Below are 23,902 nucleotides of genomic sequence, written 5' to 3'. Positions count from 1 at the left end.
GCCACGTGTCCTACCCAGTTCCATTTCATTTGCGCAATTCTTCCAATTACATCTTCCATCTTCGTCCAGCTTCGCACGTCCTCATTTCGAATATGTTCTCTCAGAGATACTCTGAGCCCATCGACACAGAGGGCCATCGAACATAGCTCGTTCGATGGCCCTCTGTGTCGTTCTCAATTGAATGGCTGAAAACTCTGTAAGCGTCACGGTCTCCATTCCATAGGTCATAACTGGTCAAATACAACTGTTGAATACCCTTTTCTTTAGATTTATTGGTATCATTTTGTTTTTTAACACATCCCTGAGCAGGCGCGGATCTAGAAATTTATAATAGGGGGTCAAGACTTCCCGAAAATATGATTATCTAGATTTAGCGATACGGCTCATGCTCTCTCTAAGGCTCCGAGCACAGTGCGGTACCAGTATAGCTTGTAGTTGTCGTTTTCAAGCATTCTGGTAGGGGCGTGTTGATACCAACGGAAATGGTCGATTTGGAGAAGTCCCAGTTTATTGCCTAATTTCTGGTGAATAATATTTGCTACTCAGTCATGGTCATTTTTATAATTAGTATCGACAAACGACTGGGAGTCCACGGTAAAATGTTGGATAGTTTATTTTTGCTTGACATCCATATCGGCATTTGTCATTTTGGACTTAAGGATCTTCAGGTAAGTTTTACATGGAATAACCTGATCTTGAATGGACAGTATTAGGAAACCCTCTGTTTTGTTAACCAATAGTTTGACGCCATATTGCCGACATGTTCTTGGCTGATCTCATTGAGATGTCGCCCATGCAGAGGTTTACTCATCCAGATTCGTATTTTGTCTTGCTTAGAAAGGCGGTTTCTGCTCATTGCTTGCTCCATCAGTTTACGTCGCGCTGTTTCATCTACTGAGCAAATTGTGTGACTTAAAAGTAGATGTCTCAGCCTGCGTCTGACAATAAGTTCTTAACTTAGCAACCTGCTTATCCAGTTACTCGCCTATGCCTATAAGTCCTCTTCCTCCTAGATACCGCGGTAATTTTGTTCTCTCTACTGCACGTGGATGACATTTTTGTGTCTTTGTGAGAAGTGTTCTTGTGAAAGAGGCGTTATTATTATTATTGTATATTTAGCCATACGGCTCTTGCTTTTTCTAAGGGGAAAATTCACTCATCCCAGATACGTACGGTATCAAAAGGATTGAGCTCTGGTGGGGCTCTTTGCGTACTATCTAGCCGTAGGTGACCCATATTCAGTTGCAGCAAACGGCTAGCAGCCCTGCGGAAAGATATTGGATGGATACATTCTGACATACTATACATTGTTTAAAATGTGGAAAACATAGTGTTGCATATAATTCAAATCAAGCATTCTGCGAAAAATAGTTACAGAAAATGATAATTTATAGCAGTCATGTTCCTTTGCTGAAGCCGGAATAATTGTAAAACTGTACAAAACTTATATTTAAAGACTAAATACAATAGGGGGTCTAAGGCCCCATTGACCATGTAGTCCCTGAGTCTTTCTACTGCTGCTCAAGTCATTCAGATTCTTCTAGTTATCTCTGCCGCTTGATTATGTTGGCCTAGTTTGAGTCTACTAAATAGTTATCGATAAATTCATTTTTCATTAGGCCTACTAAATTATATTTCTTTTCAGCCATCCTAAATACAGACAAGCTCTAGAAAAGAAATTCCCATCGTTGGTCTGCGCTGGAGCTCAAGACGATACGGTCTCCACTGCAACAGGAGTCTCCGGAGGTGATGAAAAACCAGCAGCCTAAAGCCTAAACAAAACGGACCGATTTTTTTACTCGACGACTGTTTTCGTATCTTGGTGTACGTACGCTGGAAGATATGAAAAACAAAATATTTGTAAATATGAACATAAAAAATCAACCAAAAACACAAAGGTAATGGACTCGCATTGTTTTTTGTTAACATTAAACCCTGCAAGCATTTATTTTTTTGTTTTATTTCATTGGTTGCATTCCTGCGCCTGCGTAATTAGTTTCTGCTGATCATAATAAAAAATACCTATTTTTTAAAATAAGTGTGTTAAATAAGATCTTACATGAGCTGAAATAGATCTTGGGTTCACATTAAAAAAAAAAATTATTACGTCCCTCATGAGATTTTTTTAATTCAGTTATTCACGTCGAGTCGGACAACTTTTCTATTTTGGAAAATTTTCGGGAGGTGGGCGTTTCGTAAATATAGGGGTTTAGTCCAGAGAAATAAGATTTTTCTCGTGACACATCCCCCTCCAGGCCGAAACCAAATTATTTGAGTAGTTTGGACCGTGACCAGACACCTCGTAACGCGACAGTTCGTAACCGTACAGTTGGTAACGGACAATTCGTAACAGCGACAGTTCGTAACGGCGACACTTGGTAACGGCGACAGTTCGTAACTAGACAAATTCGTAACGGACAATTCGTAACGTGCAAATTGAATTATTCTGTTTATTTTTGTTAAGGTGGAAACTAACTGTTATCACAGTTATAATTGAAATTGTCTTTATCAATTTAACGAATCAGTACGGGGATAAACATGTTTAACACATTTTATATTTCGTGTTTCAGAGTACCTATATTAAAAGTCTTTAAACAGAAACAAATATTTAAATACATACAAACTTTTAACAATATTCTTAAAAGTTTATTCCTCTTTTGTTCCTTAAGTTTGCATATACAGTAAAACCTGTGTTACCGGCCACTTGCCAAAAACGGCCACCTTTACTAACGGCCAGTTTAAAAATTCTCCAAACCAATTACAGTAAAACCTGTGTTACCGGCCACCTGCCAAAAACGGCCACTTGTACTAACGACGAGTTTAAAATTCTCTAAACCAATTATATGTAGATTACAAAAACTGGCAATACCGGCCACCTTTCTATATCGGCCAATAGATCTTATATTTTTAGTGGCCGTTACTGACAGGTTTTACTCTACCTAGACAAAGGAATAATGAAGTACTTAATTCCTGAAATCTTTAATCTGACAATCGTCTTTATACAGTCCCAACTTTTTAAATAAACATTTTTTAAAAGAAAGATTATAATTACCTGTTATTATAATAAACCCTTCGATTGGTTATAGCTTTGGGACATTCAATCAACGGTTATACAGTAAAACCTGTCAGTAAGGCCACTAAAAATGAAAGAATTATTGGCCGATATTGAAAGGTGGCCGGTATTACCAGTTTTTGTAGTCTACATATAATTGGTTTGGAGAATTTTTAAACTGGCCGTTAGTGACAGGTGGCCGTTTTTGGCAAGTGGCCGGTAAAACAGGTTTTACTGTAGATGATAAGAGGGATGGCTTTTATTACTTTAATACTTTAATAACAGTTAGTTTCCACGTTAACAACAATAAACAGAATAATTCAATTTGGACGTTACGAATTGTCCGTTACGAATTTGTATAGTTACGAACTGTAGCCGTTACGAAGTGTCGCCGTTACGAACTGTCGCTGTTACGAATTGTCCGTTACCAACTGTCCGGTTACGAATTGTCGCGTTACGAGATGTCATGGAACCAGTTTGGGTTGACATCTATATTAATAACCTATATGTTTCCTGCAGCCGATTTTGATGATATACATACAATAGTTATAAAAGAATGAAGATCAAAAAGCGGTAAATTTTCGCTAAATTTTTTATGAAGCATTCTAAACAAATTTGAGATAAGGAACTCATAACTCATATAAAAAAAACTTTAATTATGGCGTTCGCTGAATATGTCTATCCTTATTTGTTGCTTAGAAAATTGCAAAATAAGTCATACATTTTGAGATTTTATAAATGTTCATAACTTATGTAAAAATTAAGTTAGAACTTTCTTATTACACGGAATGCTGAGACTTCTTGTGCTTAAATTATAATACTTATATTTTAAATTTCAAAGCAATTAGTAAAATAAACTTACGTGCATAGAAATCGGCCCACTTAAAAATTTGGTCATTTTTGAAGTCTCGTATTTCCTAAACCTGTTGGTCGATTTAAGTGATTGTTTTAATATGTTATAGCCTTATTCTTTAACAATATCGTTGAAATAATATTATTGCTAAACAAGTAAGTGTTATTGTATACCGGGTGTAACAATGATAGTGTGTTTTTTCCTCAAAGTTCAGAACACCCTGTGGAATATTCTAGCGTATATAAAATATTGAAATTAAAACCCAACTGTAGCCTTAGACTTTCTTAACATTATGCTTTTTGATTCATTCGCTTATGTTGGATAATAAAAAAATTAGGTATTTTAACAACTAGCAACGTTCTTCATCAATACAGGGTTTTTCTAAATAAGTGCTACAAACTTTAAGACGAAATTCTGCATGAAAAATAATTACCGTTTCATTTATAAACGTATGTCCGCAAATGCTTCGTTTTCGAGATACGGGATGTTGAAATTTTTTCTTACCAACTGACAATTTATTTATTGCTCTAAAACCGGTTGAGATATGCAAATAAAATTTTTGAAGTTATACTTCTTTAGGCGCGATTGAGATTGAGGGTGAATTTATATTGATCTGCGCGCATGCGCACACCGACAGTATGGTATTAGTCGTTATACGGGCTCTGATTGGGTGTTGAAATGATCTGTCAATAATAAATAATTGTTCAATATGAAGGTAAACAAATGTATTATATTAATTTTATTGTTGTGAGGACAGAAACAAAAAAGTTTATAATTGTAGTGACTTTTAAATAGTTTTTAAAGCAACAGGTACGTAATAATTGTAAATGTATCATAGGTACCTACCTATTTGAACCTACCAAAATACATAGTATGTAATACTTTTATTTACGTAATTTGATTACCATCAAAATTTCTATCAATATTCACCTAATATATTGTTTTCGTACTCTATGTTTTGTTGTATTTTTTCAATTCTAAATCATTTCAATTCAAAATCAAAATAATTTGATTTATGTAATTCAAAAATGTCAAAAGTTTAATCCGTTTAGTTAGTCGATCTTCGCACATAATGACACGTTGTCTCCGTGGCGAAGCGTTTAATGCGAATGAACCCCAATACAACGCCAATACCAACCGCGCTGATAAGTTGGTTCGAATCCCAATAGAAACTTTTATTTTTTTATTTTTTTTATACATTTTATGATTGTAAGTATATTTATTATATAATTTTATTTTCAGAAAATAAGTATTTAGTTAAAAAATTTTCCGACAATTAATGTTCAGAAATCATTTGTGGCATTTTTAATGTGTTTGTGTGTGTTTTATTCTTTTATTATTTTAATTTTTGGCACTGTTTTAATAAAAATGTTTGAGAAGTAGTAAGTATAAATTAGTTTAATATTTAAATAAAATATAAATAAAAAGTATATTAATTTCGTTTATAATCATATAATCATATAATAGAAGTATAACTTCTTACGTGCGTACAAAGTACACACACATTCTTTTTTAAGTTTTAAGAGGTAGTTATTGCGCATTTTTTGGCATACAACTAAGAATTTTATATTCACCATTGGCGTGCTTACGGTTAATATGACCGGGTAATATGACCTGTATGCACGCCAATGGTAAATATAAAATTCTTAGTTGTATGCCAAAAAATTCACAAAAACTACTTCTTAAAACCTACCACATTTCATTTGCATATCTCAACCGGTTATAGAGCAGTAAATAAATAGTCAGTTTGTAAAAAAAATTCAACATTCCGTATCTCGAAGACGAAGCATTTGCGGACATTATATTTATAAATGAAACGGTCATTATTTTCCATGCAGAATTTCCCCTTAAAGTTTGTCGCACTTATTTAGAAACAACCTGTATTGATAAAGAACGTTGCTAGTTGTTAAAATACCTAACTTTTTTTATTATACAATATAAGCGAATTAAAAAGCAAAATGTTAAGAAAGCCTAAGGCTATAGTTGAGTTTTAATTTCAATATTTTATATACGCTAGAATTTTCCACAGGGTGTTCCGAACTTTGAGGAAAAAACACACTATCATTGTTACACCCGGTATACAATAACACTTACCTGTTAAGCAATAATATTATTACAGCGATATTGTTAAAGAACAAGGCTATAACATATTAAAAAATTCACTTAAATCGGACAACAGGTTTAGGAAATACGAGACTTCAAAAATGGCCAAATTTTTAAGTGGGCCGATTTCTATGCACGTAAATTTAGTTTAAAAGTTATTTAATTTGTTTATCCCAAATTCATTTTTTTTGCAATACTATAAGTCAGAAAATTATGAGGTTACAGTAATACTTCGGATAGTTTATGAAAGAAGAACATTTGTTATTAAAAACCTTATTGCACCTTTATTAAAAAAATGACAAAAAGTGATTTTAAACAGTGTAAAATTATTTTGCAAAAACATGTCGATTTTTTGCTTACTTATAAACAATTAGAATAAATTTTAACCGTTACCCGTAGAAAAATTATTTTTTCATATTTAGATAGACTGAATTTTTATACACATTAAGAAAGAATAACAATTGTCCTAGGACAATTAGGGACGAAGTTAGCCCCCCCTTTTTTTAATTCACATGTTCTTGCAAAATAATTTTGCAATATTTAGAATTATTTTTTGTCATTTTTTTTTAATAAATTGATAGTGTAAATTTTCTTCTTTCATAAACTATCCAAAGTATTACTGTAACTTCATCATTTTCTGACGTATAGTGTTGCAAAAAAAATTAATGTGGGAAAAACAAATTAAATAACTTTTAAACTATTTGACCAATTGCGTTGAAATTTATTGTATAATTTAAGCACAAGAAGTCTCAGCATTCCGTGCAACATGAAGGTTCTATGTTAATTTTTACATAAGATGAATATTTATAAAAACTCAAAATTTATGATTTATTTTGCAGTTTTATAAGCAAACAATAATGATGGACATATTCAGCGAACGCCATATTGAAGTTTTTTATACGATTTATGAGTTTTTTACTCCCAAATTTGTTTAAAATGCTTAACTTTTTGGTAATAGACGAAAAAGGCGAAAATTTACTGTTTTTTGATCTTCATTTGTTTATAACTATGTATATCATCAAAATCGGCTGCAGGAAACATATGGGTTATTATTATAGATGTCCATACTACTCAAAAAATTTGGTTTCGGCCTGGAGGGGGTTGTGTCACCAACAGGATATTTTTTTCCTTATTTCTCTGAACTAGTTTCTACAAAACCTAATATTGGAGAAAAAGAAAGCATACGCACGGTGGCTAAGTACTAAACATCAAGTAGACAAAGACAAATATTTGGACCTACGAAGAACAACAAGAAGAGCAGTAATAGCAGCAAAAAAAGAAATGTGGGATAGGAAATGCCAAGAGATCAACACTTACATAGGCGGAAGGAAGTGTTCAGAGACATGGAAATTTTTAAACAAAATAAAGAACACAGAAAGAAATACTACTTCTATTCAGTTAATATCAACAGAAAAATGGAAAGAATACTACGAGAGTTTGCTAACAGAAAGTAGAGCCGAATATACCACACAATCACTAACAGAAGTATTCGTTGAAGGCGAAGAGATAGTAGTGGGAGTTGATATGGTGAAGAAAGCTGTAAATGAACTAAAAATGGTAGAGCTCCAGGGCCAGAAAATATTCCTGCCGAATTAATAAAATGTGGCACAGATAAACTCTTTCAAGGACTTACTTGGTGTATGAACAAATATATAAACGGTGTCACACCACCCAGTTTATGGAAAGTAGCTTATATTTCTTCCATTCATCAAAAAGGAAATAAGTTGGATTGCTCTAATTACAGAGGAATATCGGTAACTAGTACACTAAGCCGGGTGTACGGGCGCATTCTTAGAAATCTCATTGAGATGGAGTATAGGGAACAAGAAGAAGAAGAACAGGCTGGCTTCCGTGCTGGAAGGACTTGCACAAATAATGTCTTCTGCCTAAAACAATTAATTGAAAAAAAATCAGCAACCAATCAAGAGACCCATCTCATGTTTGTTGACCTCCGTAAAGCATACGACAGCGTTCCTGTGACTAAATTGTGGAAATCACTACAAGAAACTAACATCAGCTACACTCTAGTCAAAGTCTTAAAAAATATATATGAAAATTCTACATCACAAGTAAAAATTGGCAACACACTATTTAAAAAGTTCATAGTTAACAAGGGTCTGCGCCAGGGCTGCTGTATTTCACCAACTTTGTTCAAGATATATGTTGCAAAAGCACTAAACCAGTGGAAACCTAAATGCCACGTTATGGGTATAGACCTCGGAGAGGTTTGTTTATATACCTTACAATTTGCTGATGACCAAGTCATCATAGCTAATGATAAAGCCGACCTAAAGTATATGGCAAGAAAACTAAAGGAGTAATATGAACAGTGGGGCTTGGAAATTAATGTGGAAAAAACTAAATACCTACCCATAGGAGCTGAGCTATCCAATATCGAACTAGAGGATAATGAACAAATCACATCCTGTAATGAATACACTTACCTGGGAGTAATCTTCGATAGAACGGGAAAAGACGATGAGGAAATAAAGAAAAGGGTAACACAAGCTAGAAGAACAATTGGCTGTCTAAATGGAATACTTTGGAGCTCCGAAATAGGAATACAGCGAAAATACAATATCTATGAAACACTTATTAAAAACAGCCTACTTTACGGAGCAGAAACTTGGAGAATAACCGAGAACAACAGGAAAAAATTAGAAGCTATAGAAATGGATGTGTTTAGAAGATCGTTAGGTATATCCCGTAGGGAAAGAGTTCGAAATGAGGAAGTAAGACGACGAATTGGAATAGATGGTTACTTAACAACAGACATTGAGAGGAAACAGTTGATTTGGTATGGTCATGTTCAAAGAATGGAAGACACAAGATTGCCCAAAAAGATCATGCAGTGGGTACCACCAAACCGCAAAAAACGAGGAAGACCCAAAAAGACATGGAAAGAAGGGGTAACCAAAGCAATGAGTACAAGGGATCTTAGAGATGGACAATGGGATGATAAAAGGACGTGGAAGTTAGGCATCGGACAACGTCGAAAGACGTTCTAAAACCGATACATACATACATACTAGTTTCTAAACGTTGGTGTGTCTGACATCTGCAGTACCCTTAAAAATTGGTCGCACAATATTACCAGTTAATTATAAATATTATTATCAAACAAGGCTTCACATTATTTCTTTGAGCAGTAATCGTTTTTACGATTGGTAGGTTGCTAACCTTGCCAATCACCCTCCACATTTTATCCGGGCTTGGAACCGGCTGTGGTAACCACAGAGCTACTCGATCCACCCCGCAATTACCCCAGGCAGTGTCAGGTGAATAGAGAAAACAGAGCCGCAGGTTGCCTGAATGAAACAATATTGAGAAATAAAAACATCAGAAAAAAAGTGAAAGGCAGAATTTACAAAACAGTCATCAGACCAATAATGACATACTCGGCAGAAACACGACCTGATACAGAAATGACAAAAAAGAATGCTAGAAACAGCAGAGATAACAACACTGCGAAAAATCGATGATAGGACACTGTGGGATAAATCTAGAAGTGCAGATATACGACGGAGAGGCAAGGTGAACAACATTAATAACTCAATAAAAAACAAAAGAGTAAATGGAATGACCACATAAGCCGAATGGCAACAAATAGAGTAGTAAGGACGGCGAGAGACGGTTCCCCGATAGGAAGACGATCAGTGGGAAGACCACGAAAAAGATGGAATGACAACTTACTGGAGGCACATTGAAAAACAGACAGAGTCATGTCTACATAAAAAGAAGAAGATTGCCTCCCGTATGGTCTTTTTTTAAACTTCGTGAATTTCTTACTGATCGCAAATTGTATGTCAACCTGAGATACACGAGGTGAAAGTTTAGGTTTGGTCTGTTTTCTTGTATAGAATAGAAGTATGGACATTAAATCCATCAACAAACTTGGAAGTTTTTGATCGAAGAACAGTATCAGAAATGAGGAAGTATTAAGACAAGAGGGTCTCTAGAGTCAGGATCTTAAGGCACATATTACGAGGAGAACGATACACTTTTCAGCAGCTAGTACTAGAAGGAAAGATAGAGGGTGAGAGAAGCCTAGAACATAAAAAAATATAATAAAATTGAATCCTGACTATTTAACATCTCACCTGATAAGACAATGTACGGGTAAATGCCTACGCAGAAATGCACGGCAGCTTACCTTGCAAGAAGCAGAAACAAATGTATAGATCTAACGCATGGGTTCCCAACCCACCTGAAATATTGTGAAGAATTTGGCGTACCACGAAACACGGCGAAAGGGGATGGAATGGAAGGAAGCCCACTATATTTACTATCAGAAACATGTCCCTTCGCTTTTTTTATCAAGACAAAAATAAATTTAATTATTGGTCAATTTTTTTTTTTTATTTTTTTTTTATTGGCTTTAGGATTAGACCATGCGGCCAGAAACAAAGTAAATAGTACATACATAAACATAATATATCTTGTCTAAACTATCTAATTAGTAATCAAGTTTTATCTAAGTCTGACCGACCTTTTTGTTAAGAATAGATATAATAAACATTTTATTTTCAAAGTGAATTTTTGCTAAATTAATCTTAATAAAAATTTTGGGATAAGGACAAGGGTCACACTTTTCTCATTTAAGGGTTTTTCTTCTTTCTTAATAATTATTGATTACCTACATACCCACCCCACACGGTAAGGCAGGCATGTAGGCAATCAAAAGGAAAGACATTTAAGGTTACAAGCCTAATCTAGTCATTCTATAACTTAATTTTACAGTCATATAGGAAAAACAAAATAAAATCAAAAATACGTTTATCACTCAGTGCCAAAAGATACATAACATTATAGGGACCGTACACGTTTAAACTTCTTAAATTTTTTGTAAGAATGTCCGACTTTAATAATTGGTCAATTATGCTTGCTAATTTTTATTTAAAAATATATACTTCTTCTTTCTCATAATCCTTAGTGCCCTTCAGGGCGTTGGATGAAAAATATATAAGATATATACTCATAGCTTATACAAAAACATGGTGCAATGTTACACAATTGGTACAAAATATCAACCAAAGGAATATACAAATCAACAGAAATCAACATTAGTCATTGTGAATCGGGATTAATGCGAAACTTGTTGCAGTTTGACTGTGATTAAAGTATCAATTGCAGGAATAATTAAACTCAATTTTATTCTTAAGTCTTCTTCAACACTTGATAGTATGTTTCTATATTTATTATTTATATACAATAGTTCACCAGTCTCATACAAGTAACTAATAGTGACAAATGGCATCAAAAACAGCATAGCTTGCCGTAAGAGCATTGGGTATTCGGATTTGCACCGGATCCTGATCCTGATCAGAGTCAATTAAGTAATTTCATTGAAAACTGTCTTTCATAGAACTGTCTTTTGTTAGATCGATGAATGTTTCCTGTAATTTCAACTCATTGGTAAGGTTCCTACAAAAGGATTTCTGGTCCAGTCAAGTTTGGAACATTCTTCAGAGAAGTATTTTTAAAAATTCTTGAAGAAATTCCAAGTGAAGAATTTTAATAGTAATCACATTCGGTATTGGAGATGTTTCGTTTTCTTCAAAAAATGATGACAGCATAGGAAATGCAGAAACATGTTTCCCCTTTATTTCAGAACAAAAAAAATCAACATTTTCTCGAAGGAGTTTATTTTCTCAATAGCTGTGGAGTTTTGAACTTGCCACGCATATATTTACACATCAAGAAGCATAATCTTGAATTCGCTTGTTTCACCTACGTGACGTGTACCACCTGAAATCATCCCGCGTACCACCAGTGGTACGCGTACCACCGGTTGGGAACCCCTGATCTAATGTATGAAAAAGTAGAAGAAAGATGAAGTACAACACCCGATATGAAAGAAGTCGACTCATGGACGGATACTTTGGCTTGAGTATGTATTTATCAAGTGTCCTTTAACACAATAAAAGACTTTTTTGAAGAGAAAATGCAATGGAAAGTTGTTATGGCAGTAGGAGTAGAATGCCTAGATCCAAACGTTTATTAGCGTGACTTACAAAGCCGAAGATTAGAGATCTAAAGGTGACTTTAGAGAGACCATGTAGAACTGCATGTGAATCCCTTTATCTTCAAAGTGCTAAGCTTGTGCAGTTGTATGAAAATAAATCTATATAGTTGGGGACACTAATAAACTCCAGTCTGTGAAAAAAAAATATGTACTTTCATGCAGAAGACCGAAGTAAAATCCATGCATATAGGGAATTCACGAATGGAAGGAAACATCGTAGAGGCAATAAGCTGAACATCCAAAAATTCTTTATGGAAAATATAAAACTCAAAAACTCCCTATAAGAAAGATGCTGGCTGTTATCTAAAGCACAAGACTTTGTATTAACAGTCACCAGGGATTGTATTAATAGCTAACAGAGCTGCGATACTGATTACCGACAGTACTTAAAAAATGTACTTAAGTACTTTTGAGTACTTAAGTACTTTACTCTAAGTACTCCAAAAAATACGTGTACTGGTAGAACTTTTAACAAATACTTGTACTTAGTACTTAAATTTGTTTTAAGTATATTTTTGCTTGCAATTAAAAAAATAAAAAATACTTAAGTGCTCTAAAAGTCTACAGGGCCTACGGTATACAAGGAAGGTAACAGGGCCAGTGCTACGCTTCAACCGCCTATTATTAACCCTGGTTTTACCCAAGGTACTTATTTTTATATGTGGTCCAGAAGGAATCCCAGCGGAACTTATAAAAAATGGAACTGTAAAATTGATCAAACTAATAACCATGCTTTTCAACAACTACACAAATGGAGAAAACGTACCAGAAAATTGGAAAACAGGATGGATAACCCCAATACACAAAAAGGGTAACAAGGAAGACTGCAAGAACTATCGCTGTATTACTGTAACCAGCACCTTTAGCAGATTATATGGGAAAACTCTAAAAACTGTAATAGAAAATGAATATGCACCTTTAGAGATCGAACAACAAGCAGGATTCCGAGCAGGAAGATCCTGTATCGACCACGTCTTCACGATCAACCAACTCAACGAAAAAAAAGTAGCCAGAGACAGAGAAATACATTTACTATTCGTCGATCTAACTAAGGCATATGATACCGTACCACTTTGTAAATTATGGCAAGTCCTGGAAAAATCCCCTATTAATATAACTTTAATAAAAGCAGTGCAACAATTCTATAACAATATCCAAGCAAACATAAAAATCAACAGCAGATTATCCAATAGCTTCATGGTGAATAAGGGACTACGACAGGAATGCAGCTTATCGCCAACACTGTTTAAGATCTATATAAATGAGGTCTTGAATAAGTGGCGGAAATCGTGTTCTGGAATGGGGATACAGCTAAACACTATACACACTGCATTTGTTGACGATCAGGTGGTGATTGCCCAGGATAAAGATGATCTAATATTTATGACAAACCGGCTGTTTCCAGAATAGAAAAAATGAGACTGAGACCTATACGTAAATATAAAGAAAACCAAATATATGTGTATAGGAGGACAGAAAAGTGAGTTACAACTAGAGGATGATATGGTTATCGAGCCAAGCTCTGATTATGTATACCTTGGAACGAGAATCCAACAAAGTGGAAGGACAGAATTCGAAATAGAGGAAAGAGTTATGAAAGGAAAGGAAGAAATAAAGGTAATAGGAGCTTTGAACTCAATACGTTGGTCAAAAACCATATCAAAAGAAAAGAAAACACAGCTTTATAATAGCATCTTTAAAAGCGTGGTACTGTATGGATGTGAAACCTGGTAACTGAATAAGAGAACAGAACAGAAGTTGCTCGCACTGGAAATGGACTTCTGGCGAAGATCGGCCTGCATTTACAGACTCTCACATATAACGAAAGAACTGGTACGAGATATTATGAATAGAAAAACAAACATAATTGAAGAAGTCCAACAAAAACAACTTTGTTGGTATGGCCATGTACAAAGAATGGAGGAACATCGACTCCCAAAGCTAATAATGGAATGGCAACCCCCGGAAAGAATGAAAAGGGGCAGACCGAAAACAACCTGGATAAGTGGAATCCAGAAAGCCGTGTCTGAGAGAGATCTCCGACCAGGAGATTGGACAGATCGACGCGGCAGGAGAATAGGAACCGAAAGGCACAGGACGCTATAAACCGGTGTTACATATGTATATATATATATATACGTCTTCATATCAAGGTGAGATCCGACTAAATCGAGGACAACCCGAGATCCACCAATAGGAAATTAATTATTGGAGTATATTGTTCATAAGTATCTTTACAATTAACATATTAATCATGGCACACTTAGAGGGGAAAAGATTTTTGTACTTAAATTTTTCTGATAAATTTACAGCGAAACGAGATCCGTCGCTGAAAAGTAAAGGGGAGGACTTATATACGAAATTTTAGATATTTACCGTTCAACGCGAGATCACACACTGATGCCAGCTCTAAAGAGTATTAGTCGAGCGGTTGGAGCTCGTGTTGTATTGTATATTTCCCACGATATAAAGATATATAATGGGCGTAACTTTTAAGTATCGCTTCTTTTGTGTCTTTAAAGTCTACGATTGACCTTTCAGAAAGTCCCTTAGTTTTATTACATACATAAGGGTGTGAAAAAAGAAAAAGAATACTTGACAAATAATAACCATTTAATAATGATAATTATTTGCAATACAATATTTTAAAACTATACATTAATATTCTTAAAAAACACTTACTACGAAACCAAAATGTAATTATTATATTCTTAAATAATACAAATTGTTACAAAATAATTATTTAAATGATTGCTTGTTTTAAAAATACATTACAAGAAAGTAAATTTTTTTATAAATATTATTAAAGTTTAAAAAATAAAATAACTCAATATGTAATTATTATTTAATAGTTAAAAATGATTTTAAGTAAAATGATTTAAAAGATAAAAAGAAGCACACATAATTTTCAGGGTCAACTCCTAATTGCATGAAAATTTGGATTTAGATTCTACCCATCCCCCACTTCAAAGTTGAATTTGTGCCGTTGATTGCTTTTACTTGGAGGGTGAAAAAATATACGTTTAAAATAAGTCCGGAAACAGATCTGACTAAGTTTAAGCAACTTTTGTTCTATAGAGTTTTTTTAACTTAGGTACTAGGTTAATTTAGTAGTAGGTACTAGAGTCACTTGCGACTAAAAATATTTACTTTTCAACAAAAAAAAACACGTTTTTCGGCGGTTTTTCGCAAATACTCAAAAAGTAAGTATTATATCGAAAAAATATTCTTGGAAAAAATGTAGCATATAAAAAAAACGAAAAAATGGTATATTCTTAGTCTATAGAACCAGTAAAAGTAAATTTGTAGCTCATAAAAAGACGATCTTATCCTTCAAATTCCAAATCAAATATTTTAACGTGATACATAGTACCATAAAATGAAGCTCTTTTCGGGGAAAACCCATTAAAATTTTTTTAAAGTGTTAACAAAAAGCTTTATTTTATTTTATAAAAGTTATATACGGGTAGGAGAGACAACGGAACGAATTTTCGAACGTTTAAACAGACGACATCCCAGATTTACCAATTTCTGGACAATTGATCCAAAGGCTGGATTCTAACAACGAAACAGTTGTGGATTTTCAAGTTTTCAATGAGAGTTAGAATGAAAAAACATTAGTGACCTCGAGTATGATGGTTTGGAGAATTTGTCTGGTTATATCTGCCATAAATTGAAGGACTCCAGTATTCAATCCGAAGATGTTTCAACGTACACGTGGGTTGATCATTTGAGTAAGTGTGGTTTATGTAAACCATCAGACACTCCCTTGTCATATATTAAGTAACTGGAGACAATTTTTCCTTCCACATGAATGGTGATTCCATTTTGGTAACTAAAAATTATTTAGAAAACCTTATGTCCAAAAGTGCAACTGTAGACTGTTCTAACAAAGCGAACAAGTTATTTTTTAGGTCTCGGATGTACTTCCGAATTAAAGAATTAAACAAGTCTCTTAACAACCTGACATTGCGTAAAAGAAAAATTATGAAAACTGCTACATAGTTGCTGTATGTACGTCTATTTCACATGCACAAAATTTAAATAAAGTGCATGGCATGAAAACTGTAAAACTTATTTTTGTCTTTTCCAAGCCTCTTACTTAAATCTGATGAAATACATTATTTAAAAAGTAAAAAATTTTGTTTTTTTATCAATCCATTAAATTTATGGTTTTATTTTGAGGCTTTTCTTCCCCTTGGTAAAAATTATATTTACTAATGTGTAGGCCACTAATCAATTTTTGCCAACTAACGAAATATAATAATTTTAGTAGATATCGATTATATGAATATTTTTATTTTCCGGATACCAATATAATCAAGAAACTGGGAACTTTACAAATAACTGAAAATCAATTTAAATAAAAGTAAATAGTTTAATAATTTTCCTCTAAACTATAAAAATCACTTAGTTTCTTTTAGTCATAATTCATTCATTTGTACTATTCTCAAATTTCATTCGCGTTCGTATTACGAACGCATAGACGGGACTATGCTTTACTCTGTTGTTAACGTCATGCGCCAATCGGACGAGCTTACGTAACTAGAATATCAGGGTGTGCATATTTCCGGGTCCCGGTGAATTCGTATCTATTTTAATCCCCATCCTAATGACAGACCAACTGGCAACTCTGGTGCGCAGGTAATTTTTAAATAACGCATTAACTACCGGTGAATTGGTAACTTTCATTTTTTAAGTATTGTTGATAATCTAATATCGGTATTCCAGGTATTTAGCGCTGCACTCCTAGAAAATGGAAAAAATGTCACAAAAAATTAAACCGATGATGAAACGAAACGCAAAAGAGAAAACTTGGATGATTGTTTTAATAGAAGTAAAATTAAAAAACGGTCACCAAGCAAAGCAGGCAACGAAAACAAGGAAGACATGGAAAATGTTATGATTACAATAATGAAAGAGCTAATGAATAAAAACGATGAAATGCTTCAGGAAATAAAACAAATAAGGAAAGAATAACAACAAACCAATAAAGAGTTAATGGGTGTAAAAGCAGAGAAACAAAAACTAAAAAAAGAAGTAAAACAGCTACATGAATGAATGGAGCAACTGGAGAAATTTAGCAAAAAGAAAAGCTTGATCGTAACTGGGTTGAAAGTAGAAACAAATGATTATAAGAAATTAAAAGAAGAAATGGAAAATTTCAGAGCCCAAGAGTTGCAAATACAAATAAAACTAAGAAGTGCAAAAAAATAGGAGAAGCAGTATGCGCAATAGAAACAGAAGCCCTCACGGATAAAATGGAAATCCTAAACAAGAAACGTAAACTAAAACAGCATAAAGATCGTATCTATATAAACAACGATTGGACATCGAAAGAAAAAGAAATACAAAGGGAAATAACTAAAATAGCAAAGGACGAAAGAAGCAAAGGTAAGCAAACGAGAATCGGCTACAAGAAATTAATAGTGAATGGCAAAATCTAGATATGGGACGAAGAGAGAGAACAGCTGATAGAAAATTCAAAAAACTAATAAACGAAGAACAGCGGCTGAAATATGATATTGACATGGCAAAAAAAGACTCGGAAATGCAAACGGTTAACGAAAACAAAATAACGCACACAAAATAAAGAAATAATCTTAATAAGAAGAAAAGAACAAAACCCATTAGAATGGGCTCTTGGAATATTAAAACCATGCTGGCAGCAGGTAAGATGCAAGAAATAGCTCTTGAAATGAAAAAATACCAACTAGAAATCCTAGCCGTATAGGAAATACGATGGAAGAAAGAAGGAAAATTGAGAAGAAAAACTTTAGCATGTATTATTCGGGAGAAAACAAACAGGGAACGAATGGTACGGCATTTATGGTGAACAAAAAAATGAGGGAAAAACTGATACAATTCAAAGCAGTTAATGAAAGGATATCTTACATAAGAAAATAAACAAGCCCACATCTCGATAGTCAATTGCTATGCACCCACCGAAGAAGCAAACCAAGAAGATAAAACAGAATTCTAAGACATCCTGGAAGAAACCTGTGAAAATATTCCGAGGAATGACATATTAATAATATTGGGTGATTTCAATGCAAAGATCGGAAAGGAGGACTATAATCGTAATGTAGCTGGCAAAGAAACCATTCATGAAACTACGAATGATAATGGAGGAGAAATCTGCAACCTAGCAGCAGCAACAAATACATATATAGTTAGTACTGGGCATAAACATAAAAAAGAAAACAAAATACCATGGATGATACCAGGAAGAATGGATGGAAACCAAATAAATCATACTCTAATTTCGAAAAAGTGTACACAAATAGTACAAGACGTAAGGTCATATAGAGGGGCAAATGGAGGCACTGACCACATATTGTTGATAGCAAAACTTAAGATGAAAATAATCAAAGCAAATAATCATAAGGAAGGAAAAAGGAGGAAATGGAATATAGCCAATCTGAAAACGCAAGAAACAAAGCAACAATATACAGAACAACTGGAACAGAAATTGGGTCAGTACGAGCACATAGAAATAGAAGGAGAATGGACAAACATAAAGAACAGCATAATAGAGACAGCAGAACAAATAATAGGATTCCAAAAAAACAAAGAATCGAAAGAATGGTTTGATGAGGAATGTCACCAAAAAAGTCAACTGAAGCACCTCGCAAGAAACAAATGGCTACAAAGTGCCGAACAGGAACAACTGGACCAATATAGAAAAGAAAAACAAGAAGCATTGAAACTCTATAGAAGAAAGAAGAACACATGGATCTCTGAACAAATGCAAGAATTAGAAACGAATAATAAAGACAACAAGAAATTGTTCGAATAGATAAAACAACAACACAGTACCAAAAAATCTGTCACAAAAATAAACAAAAAAGATTGGGAAAAACATTTCACGGACCTATACAAAAACGACAATAAGGCATATTCAGAGGATGAGGATATAAGAGATAACAGAGATGAAGAGGAAGTAGCACCTACTTATTAGGAATTCATGGAGGTATTAAAACAACTAAAAGTAAACAAAACGCCAGGGACAGATGAAATCAACAACGAACTGATCATCAACGGCGGAGAGGAGCTCACGAAGCGAATGCACAAGTTAATGGTTACAATTTGGAAGGACGAAAGCATGCCCATAGAATGGAAAAACGGACACATCGCACCAATCTTTAAGAAAGGGGATCCAACTAAGTACTGCAACTACAGACCAATTATGCTACTAAATACAACGTATAAGATATTGACCACAATTATAAGAAACCGACTAAATCAATACACATAAAAAATTATAGCACCATATCAACAGGGTTTTAGAACAATAGATCAAAGGAAGATCAACAATAGATGCAATACACGTACTGACACAAACAATTGGAAAAAGCTACACATACTATTCATCGACTTCCAACAGGCCTTCAACAGCATATACAGACAACAATTATTAAAAGAAATGAAAAAAATGGAGATACCGGCAAAATTAATAAGACTAACTAGAATGACAATAAAAGACTCAACAGCAAAAGTTAAAACAAATGAGGGCGATACAAATGACATCAAAATAGAACTTGAAGTAAGACAAGGAGACAGTCTGTCAACAACAAACGACACTATTTAATATCGCTCTAGAAGGAGTAATTAGGGACACAGGGCTGAAAAAGACAATTATTCAAAGCTCAACACAGATCATAGGATATGCAGATGAACTGGGACTGGTAGCACGAGATAAAAAAAGACTAGAAGAGGCACTTTTAACCCTGGTAAGAGAAGCAAAGACGAGAGGACTAATAATCAATCAGAATAAAACAAAATATCTTATAAGCACACAAGACAATGTAAACAGAATAGCAGAAATAAAGATAGGTGAAAATACATTCCAGAGAGTAGATTGCTTCAAATACCTGGGGGTGATGGTGGACGGCAAAAACGGAAGGACTATAGAGATAAACGACAGAATTAAAGCAGGTAATAGAGTATATTGGAAATATCACCAACTACTCAAGGACAAAAACCTGAGCAAAAAAAAAACAAAATCAAAAATATACACAGCAGCAATCAGATCAGTGATAGCCTATGGAGCAGAAGTAATGTGCCTTACGAAAAAAGATGAAGAAAAGTTAAAAATAATTGAGAGAAAAATTATAAGGATACATGGCCCAGTAAAGACAGAAGCAGGGGAATATTGAAAGCTGATGAACCATGAAATAATAAATATAAATAAAGGAGAAGATATAGTAAAATTCATTAAAGCACAAAGCCTCAGATGGTTTGGGCACACACAAAGAAGAGGGGTAGAAGAACTGATCAGGAAGATAATGAACTGGATAATGAACTGACCGTGAAATTCATTTGCGATGTTTCCAAATTTACCGGATCTCGGGTTGTCTGCAAAATATATATTTACCATATACACAACGGATCGCGCGCGCTGCCCTCTACAGCGGATTTAGTGGAACCACTGCAATATAAAATTCACCAAAAGGGGTGCAAAATGAGGTCCAGACAAAAATCGATTTCCTTGTACCCTAACCATTGTTACATCGAGATGTCACTATATACACGTGAATACAAGGTGAGATCCAAAATCGGATCTCGCCTTGCAAAACGGATCTCATCTTGTATAGCTTATGATACAAACGGATCTCGCCTTGATATGAAGACATATATATATATATATATTGTTGTGATCTTGATTATTGATATGAGATAATATTTTTATATGTCATTTAATTTAATCAATGCATTAATAATAATCTAATTAATTTACCAGATCACATATCAATATGTTTTCAATCTCAGGGCTTTTTATAAAATTAATTACTTACATACGTGGCTTCTAAGTATTTCTTAATGGTTCCTAATCGGGATAGGAAAGAAAAGAGTAAAATAATAACACATATGGGTTACAATTGTAATCAAAATATTGTTTATTTTATTTAAATGGCAATCACTGCTTAATATTTGCTATATCTTATTATTCTTAAACATAACATTTATACATGGGAATCTTATTTCCTTTTGATTTCCAAATTGAAAGTTTTTATTAACATTTAACTATTATGATTTATCAGCAACAATTCTATTTAAGTTTGATGAAGCTTTTCTGATATTATTGATTATGTTTTTTCAATTTTAAATGTGGTATTTACTACGAAAAACCCATACATTCATGTCCAAACAAATGAGACTGACCTTTTTCTGGTGCACTGAGAATGTCTTCACACAAGACCCGTTTCCTGCTATCCTTGGCTGCAATCAAAACCTCGTCCTGGCTTCCAGTAATGTTCTCCTCTGAAACTAGTTCGTATAGCTCTCGTTTCCTGCTTCTGTCGTGATGCTGTGTTCTACCTTTTTCGAAACTGCAATCAGCTACCGGGAACTCTTGGCTCAAGGAGGTTCTTTTACTCTCAACCTGGCCTACCTCTCGTTCTACGATAGATACTCCACACTCACGGAACTACACCGGCTTTCTCACTCTCCGTACACTACCGTCTACTACTCGACTTCACTTCTCGACAGCTCAAAACATTCTGATCCCACTTTGTCATTCATTCACCTACTTTCTAAATATCCCTTCCAGATTCACAAATCAAACTTCCACCACCAACTCTCATTCGCAGTATTCCTCAAAACCAATTTTTAAACTTTCTAAATATGCTTAATGGATTTCAAAGAAAATAGTTAATTCCCATTCTAAAATTACTTTCTACTATATACAAATTTTAATGACCTATTCTCTATTTCCACTTAGTCTTAATTAGCATCGGCTAATGACCGATCCTTCCGCGAACAACGATAATGACCTATTAACGATTTCACTTGAGTCTTATTTAATCACTTCTTAAAATTAAATATAACAATTTGTTGTATACAGGTTGTTCTAAATTTATATGCCCGTGGTTGAGAAAATTGAAAATATTTTATATTAAATTGAATTTTGTCTATAATTATCAAATTTAAATTTTCATATCAAATAGAAATATAACAAATCCCCGCCTTGTATTCGATAAAATTTATCTGCATTTTTAAATAAATTTTCTCGAGGCAAAACCAACTCCCTGTATATTTCCTTACTTTAATCTACGTCTTATATCCTAACTTACTATCTACTTCATGTAATTCTGTCTTTTATTCGTGATATTTGTATACATCGTGAATATTATAAATTCCTCGGATCTTTTCCGAGTTCCTGTGCCTCAACTCATAACTATTTATCCCATTTTCATTATTCACGATATACGGGCCTTCGAAAACAGGCATCAACTTTGCGCAAATGCCCCCAGGAAGATTTGATACTCGTAATGCCCTCACGAGTACTTTTTCACCCTTTTGGAAAGTCACTGGTCTTCTTTTTCTATTTTGTTCCTGTCTTTGGATATATTTTTCGTTGCTTCGCCGTAATCTTCTCTGTACGGTTTCAATCACCTGTTGATATTCTTTTGGCTCTTGGTCTTCCCATGGCCTTATCGGCAGTACACCCTTCATGATGTATTCTGGGGTCTCTTTTGTTACTGTGCTCGGAATTGTATTTAGATACCTTTCTATTTCCACCATTTTCCTGTCCCAGTGGCGATGTTGACCATCTGTTGCAATGCGAAGAAATTTCGTCACTTCCTGTATGAATCGTTCCGAAGGATTACTCTGTGGATGCCTGATGCTGACAAAATTTGTCTCTATTCCTCGTTCTCGAAGTTGTCCCTTGAAACGATCATTTCGGAAATACGTTGCATTGTCCAGTAGAATCTTTTTTGGTGTTCCTACTATGGCTATAAAATTGTCTATTTTTCTTAATATTTCTTCCCCCTTTGTGGTGCGGCAACTATATAATTTTACGTATTTTGAAAACACATCCACCATTACCAGAATATGTTTGTTCCTTTTAGTGGTCATAATTAGATCGCTTAACATATCTATTGCTACAATGTCTAGTTTGTTTCGGGCTTCAATATTTTTGGCAACATTTTCGTTTTTGAAATTCCGACTCTTATATTTTTGACATACATCGCACTTCTGGGTAATTTCCTTTGCAATGCGGTAATCCTGTCGGCTTATGTAATTTTCCCTAAAAACGAGCCAAACTTTTCTGCTACCGATATGCCCATTGTCCTCATGTAATTTCTTTATTATCTTTTCGGCCAATGTCTGTGTCACTAAATATAGTTCCTTTCCGTCTATTCTCTTAAAATATATGTTATTTTCTACTTCCGCTCTTCTTTTCTCTCTTTCCTCTAGGTCTTCCTGGTTTGTCCTTATCTCATTTAACGAATATATCCCTTCTTCTTGTATTAATCTATTTAGTCCCACCTGTAGAGTAATTGTTTCCTTTTTTCCGGTGTCCTCATCCCGTGTTAGAGCGTCGGCTATTATGTTGTCTTTTCCTTTTATATATCGGAACTCAAAATCATACTCCTGTAATAACAGAATGCCTCTATGTATTCTATTATTTACTAATCTATTCTTCATGATATGTACTAAAGCTGCATGGTCTGTTTCGATTGTGAATTTTGCTCCCAATAAGTAAAACCTCAATTTGTTTACGCAATATAGTACACTGGCAAACTCCAATTCTGTAACACTATATTTTCTCTCATGTGTTTTAGTCACTCGAGATATAAAACATATCGGTACTTCTTGGTCGTTTTGTATTTGAGACAGAACTCCTGCAAATTTTTGTATGGACGCATCAGTTCGGAGTATAAAAGGTAAATTGTAAATGGGGTGGTATATTTTCGTTCCTTTTGCGAATTCTCGTTTTAATGTTTCGAAAGCTTCCTCCTGTTCTTCTTTCCAATTCCATTTTATTCCTTTTTTAAGCAATTTTATCAGAGGGATTTCCTTTTGGCTCAAATCGGGAATCAGCTTTTTAAAATAATTTATCGTGCCAAGAAAACCTCTC

General features: G+C 34.2%; 1 protein-coding gene across 1 annotated transcript in view; it reads left to right on the top strand.

Annotated features, from left to right (window-relative positions):
• LOC126881278 (rhodopsin) overlaps positions 1-1,948 on the top strand; it is a 70,653-nt gene extending 68,705 nt beyond the window's left edge. The window contains exon 8 of the mRNA XM_050645470.1: positions 1,646-1,948. Coding sequence (XP_050501427.1) covers positions 1,646-1,769 — 124 coding nt within the window. The 3' untranslated portion in view covers positions 1,770-1,948. The remainder of the gene's footprint in view (positions 1-1,645) is intronic.
• Positions 1,949-23,902: the final 21,954 nt, after the last annotated feature.

This window comes from Diabrotica virgifera, chromosome 3 (genome assembly GCF_917563875.1).
Source record: "Diabrotica virgifera virgifera chromosome 3, PGI_DIABVI_V3a".
Lineage (NCBI taxonomy): Eukaryota > Metazoa > Arthropoda > Insecta > Coleoptera > Chrysomelidae > Diabrotica > Diabrotica virgifera.
Note: the sequence above shows the minus strand (reverse complement) of the source record. Positions and strands in the feature narration are given on the sequence as shown.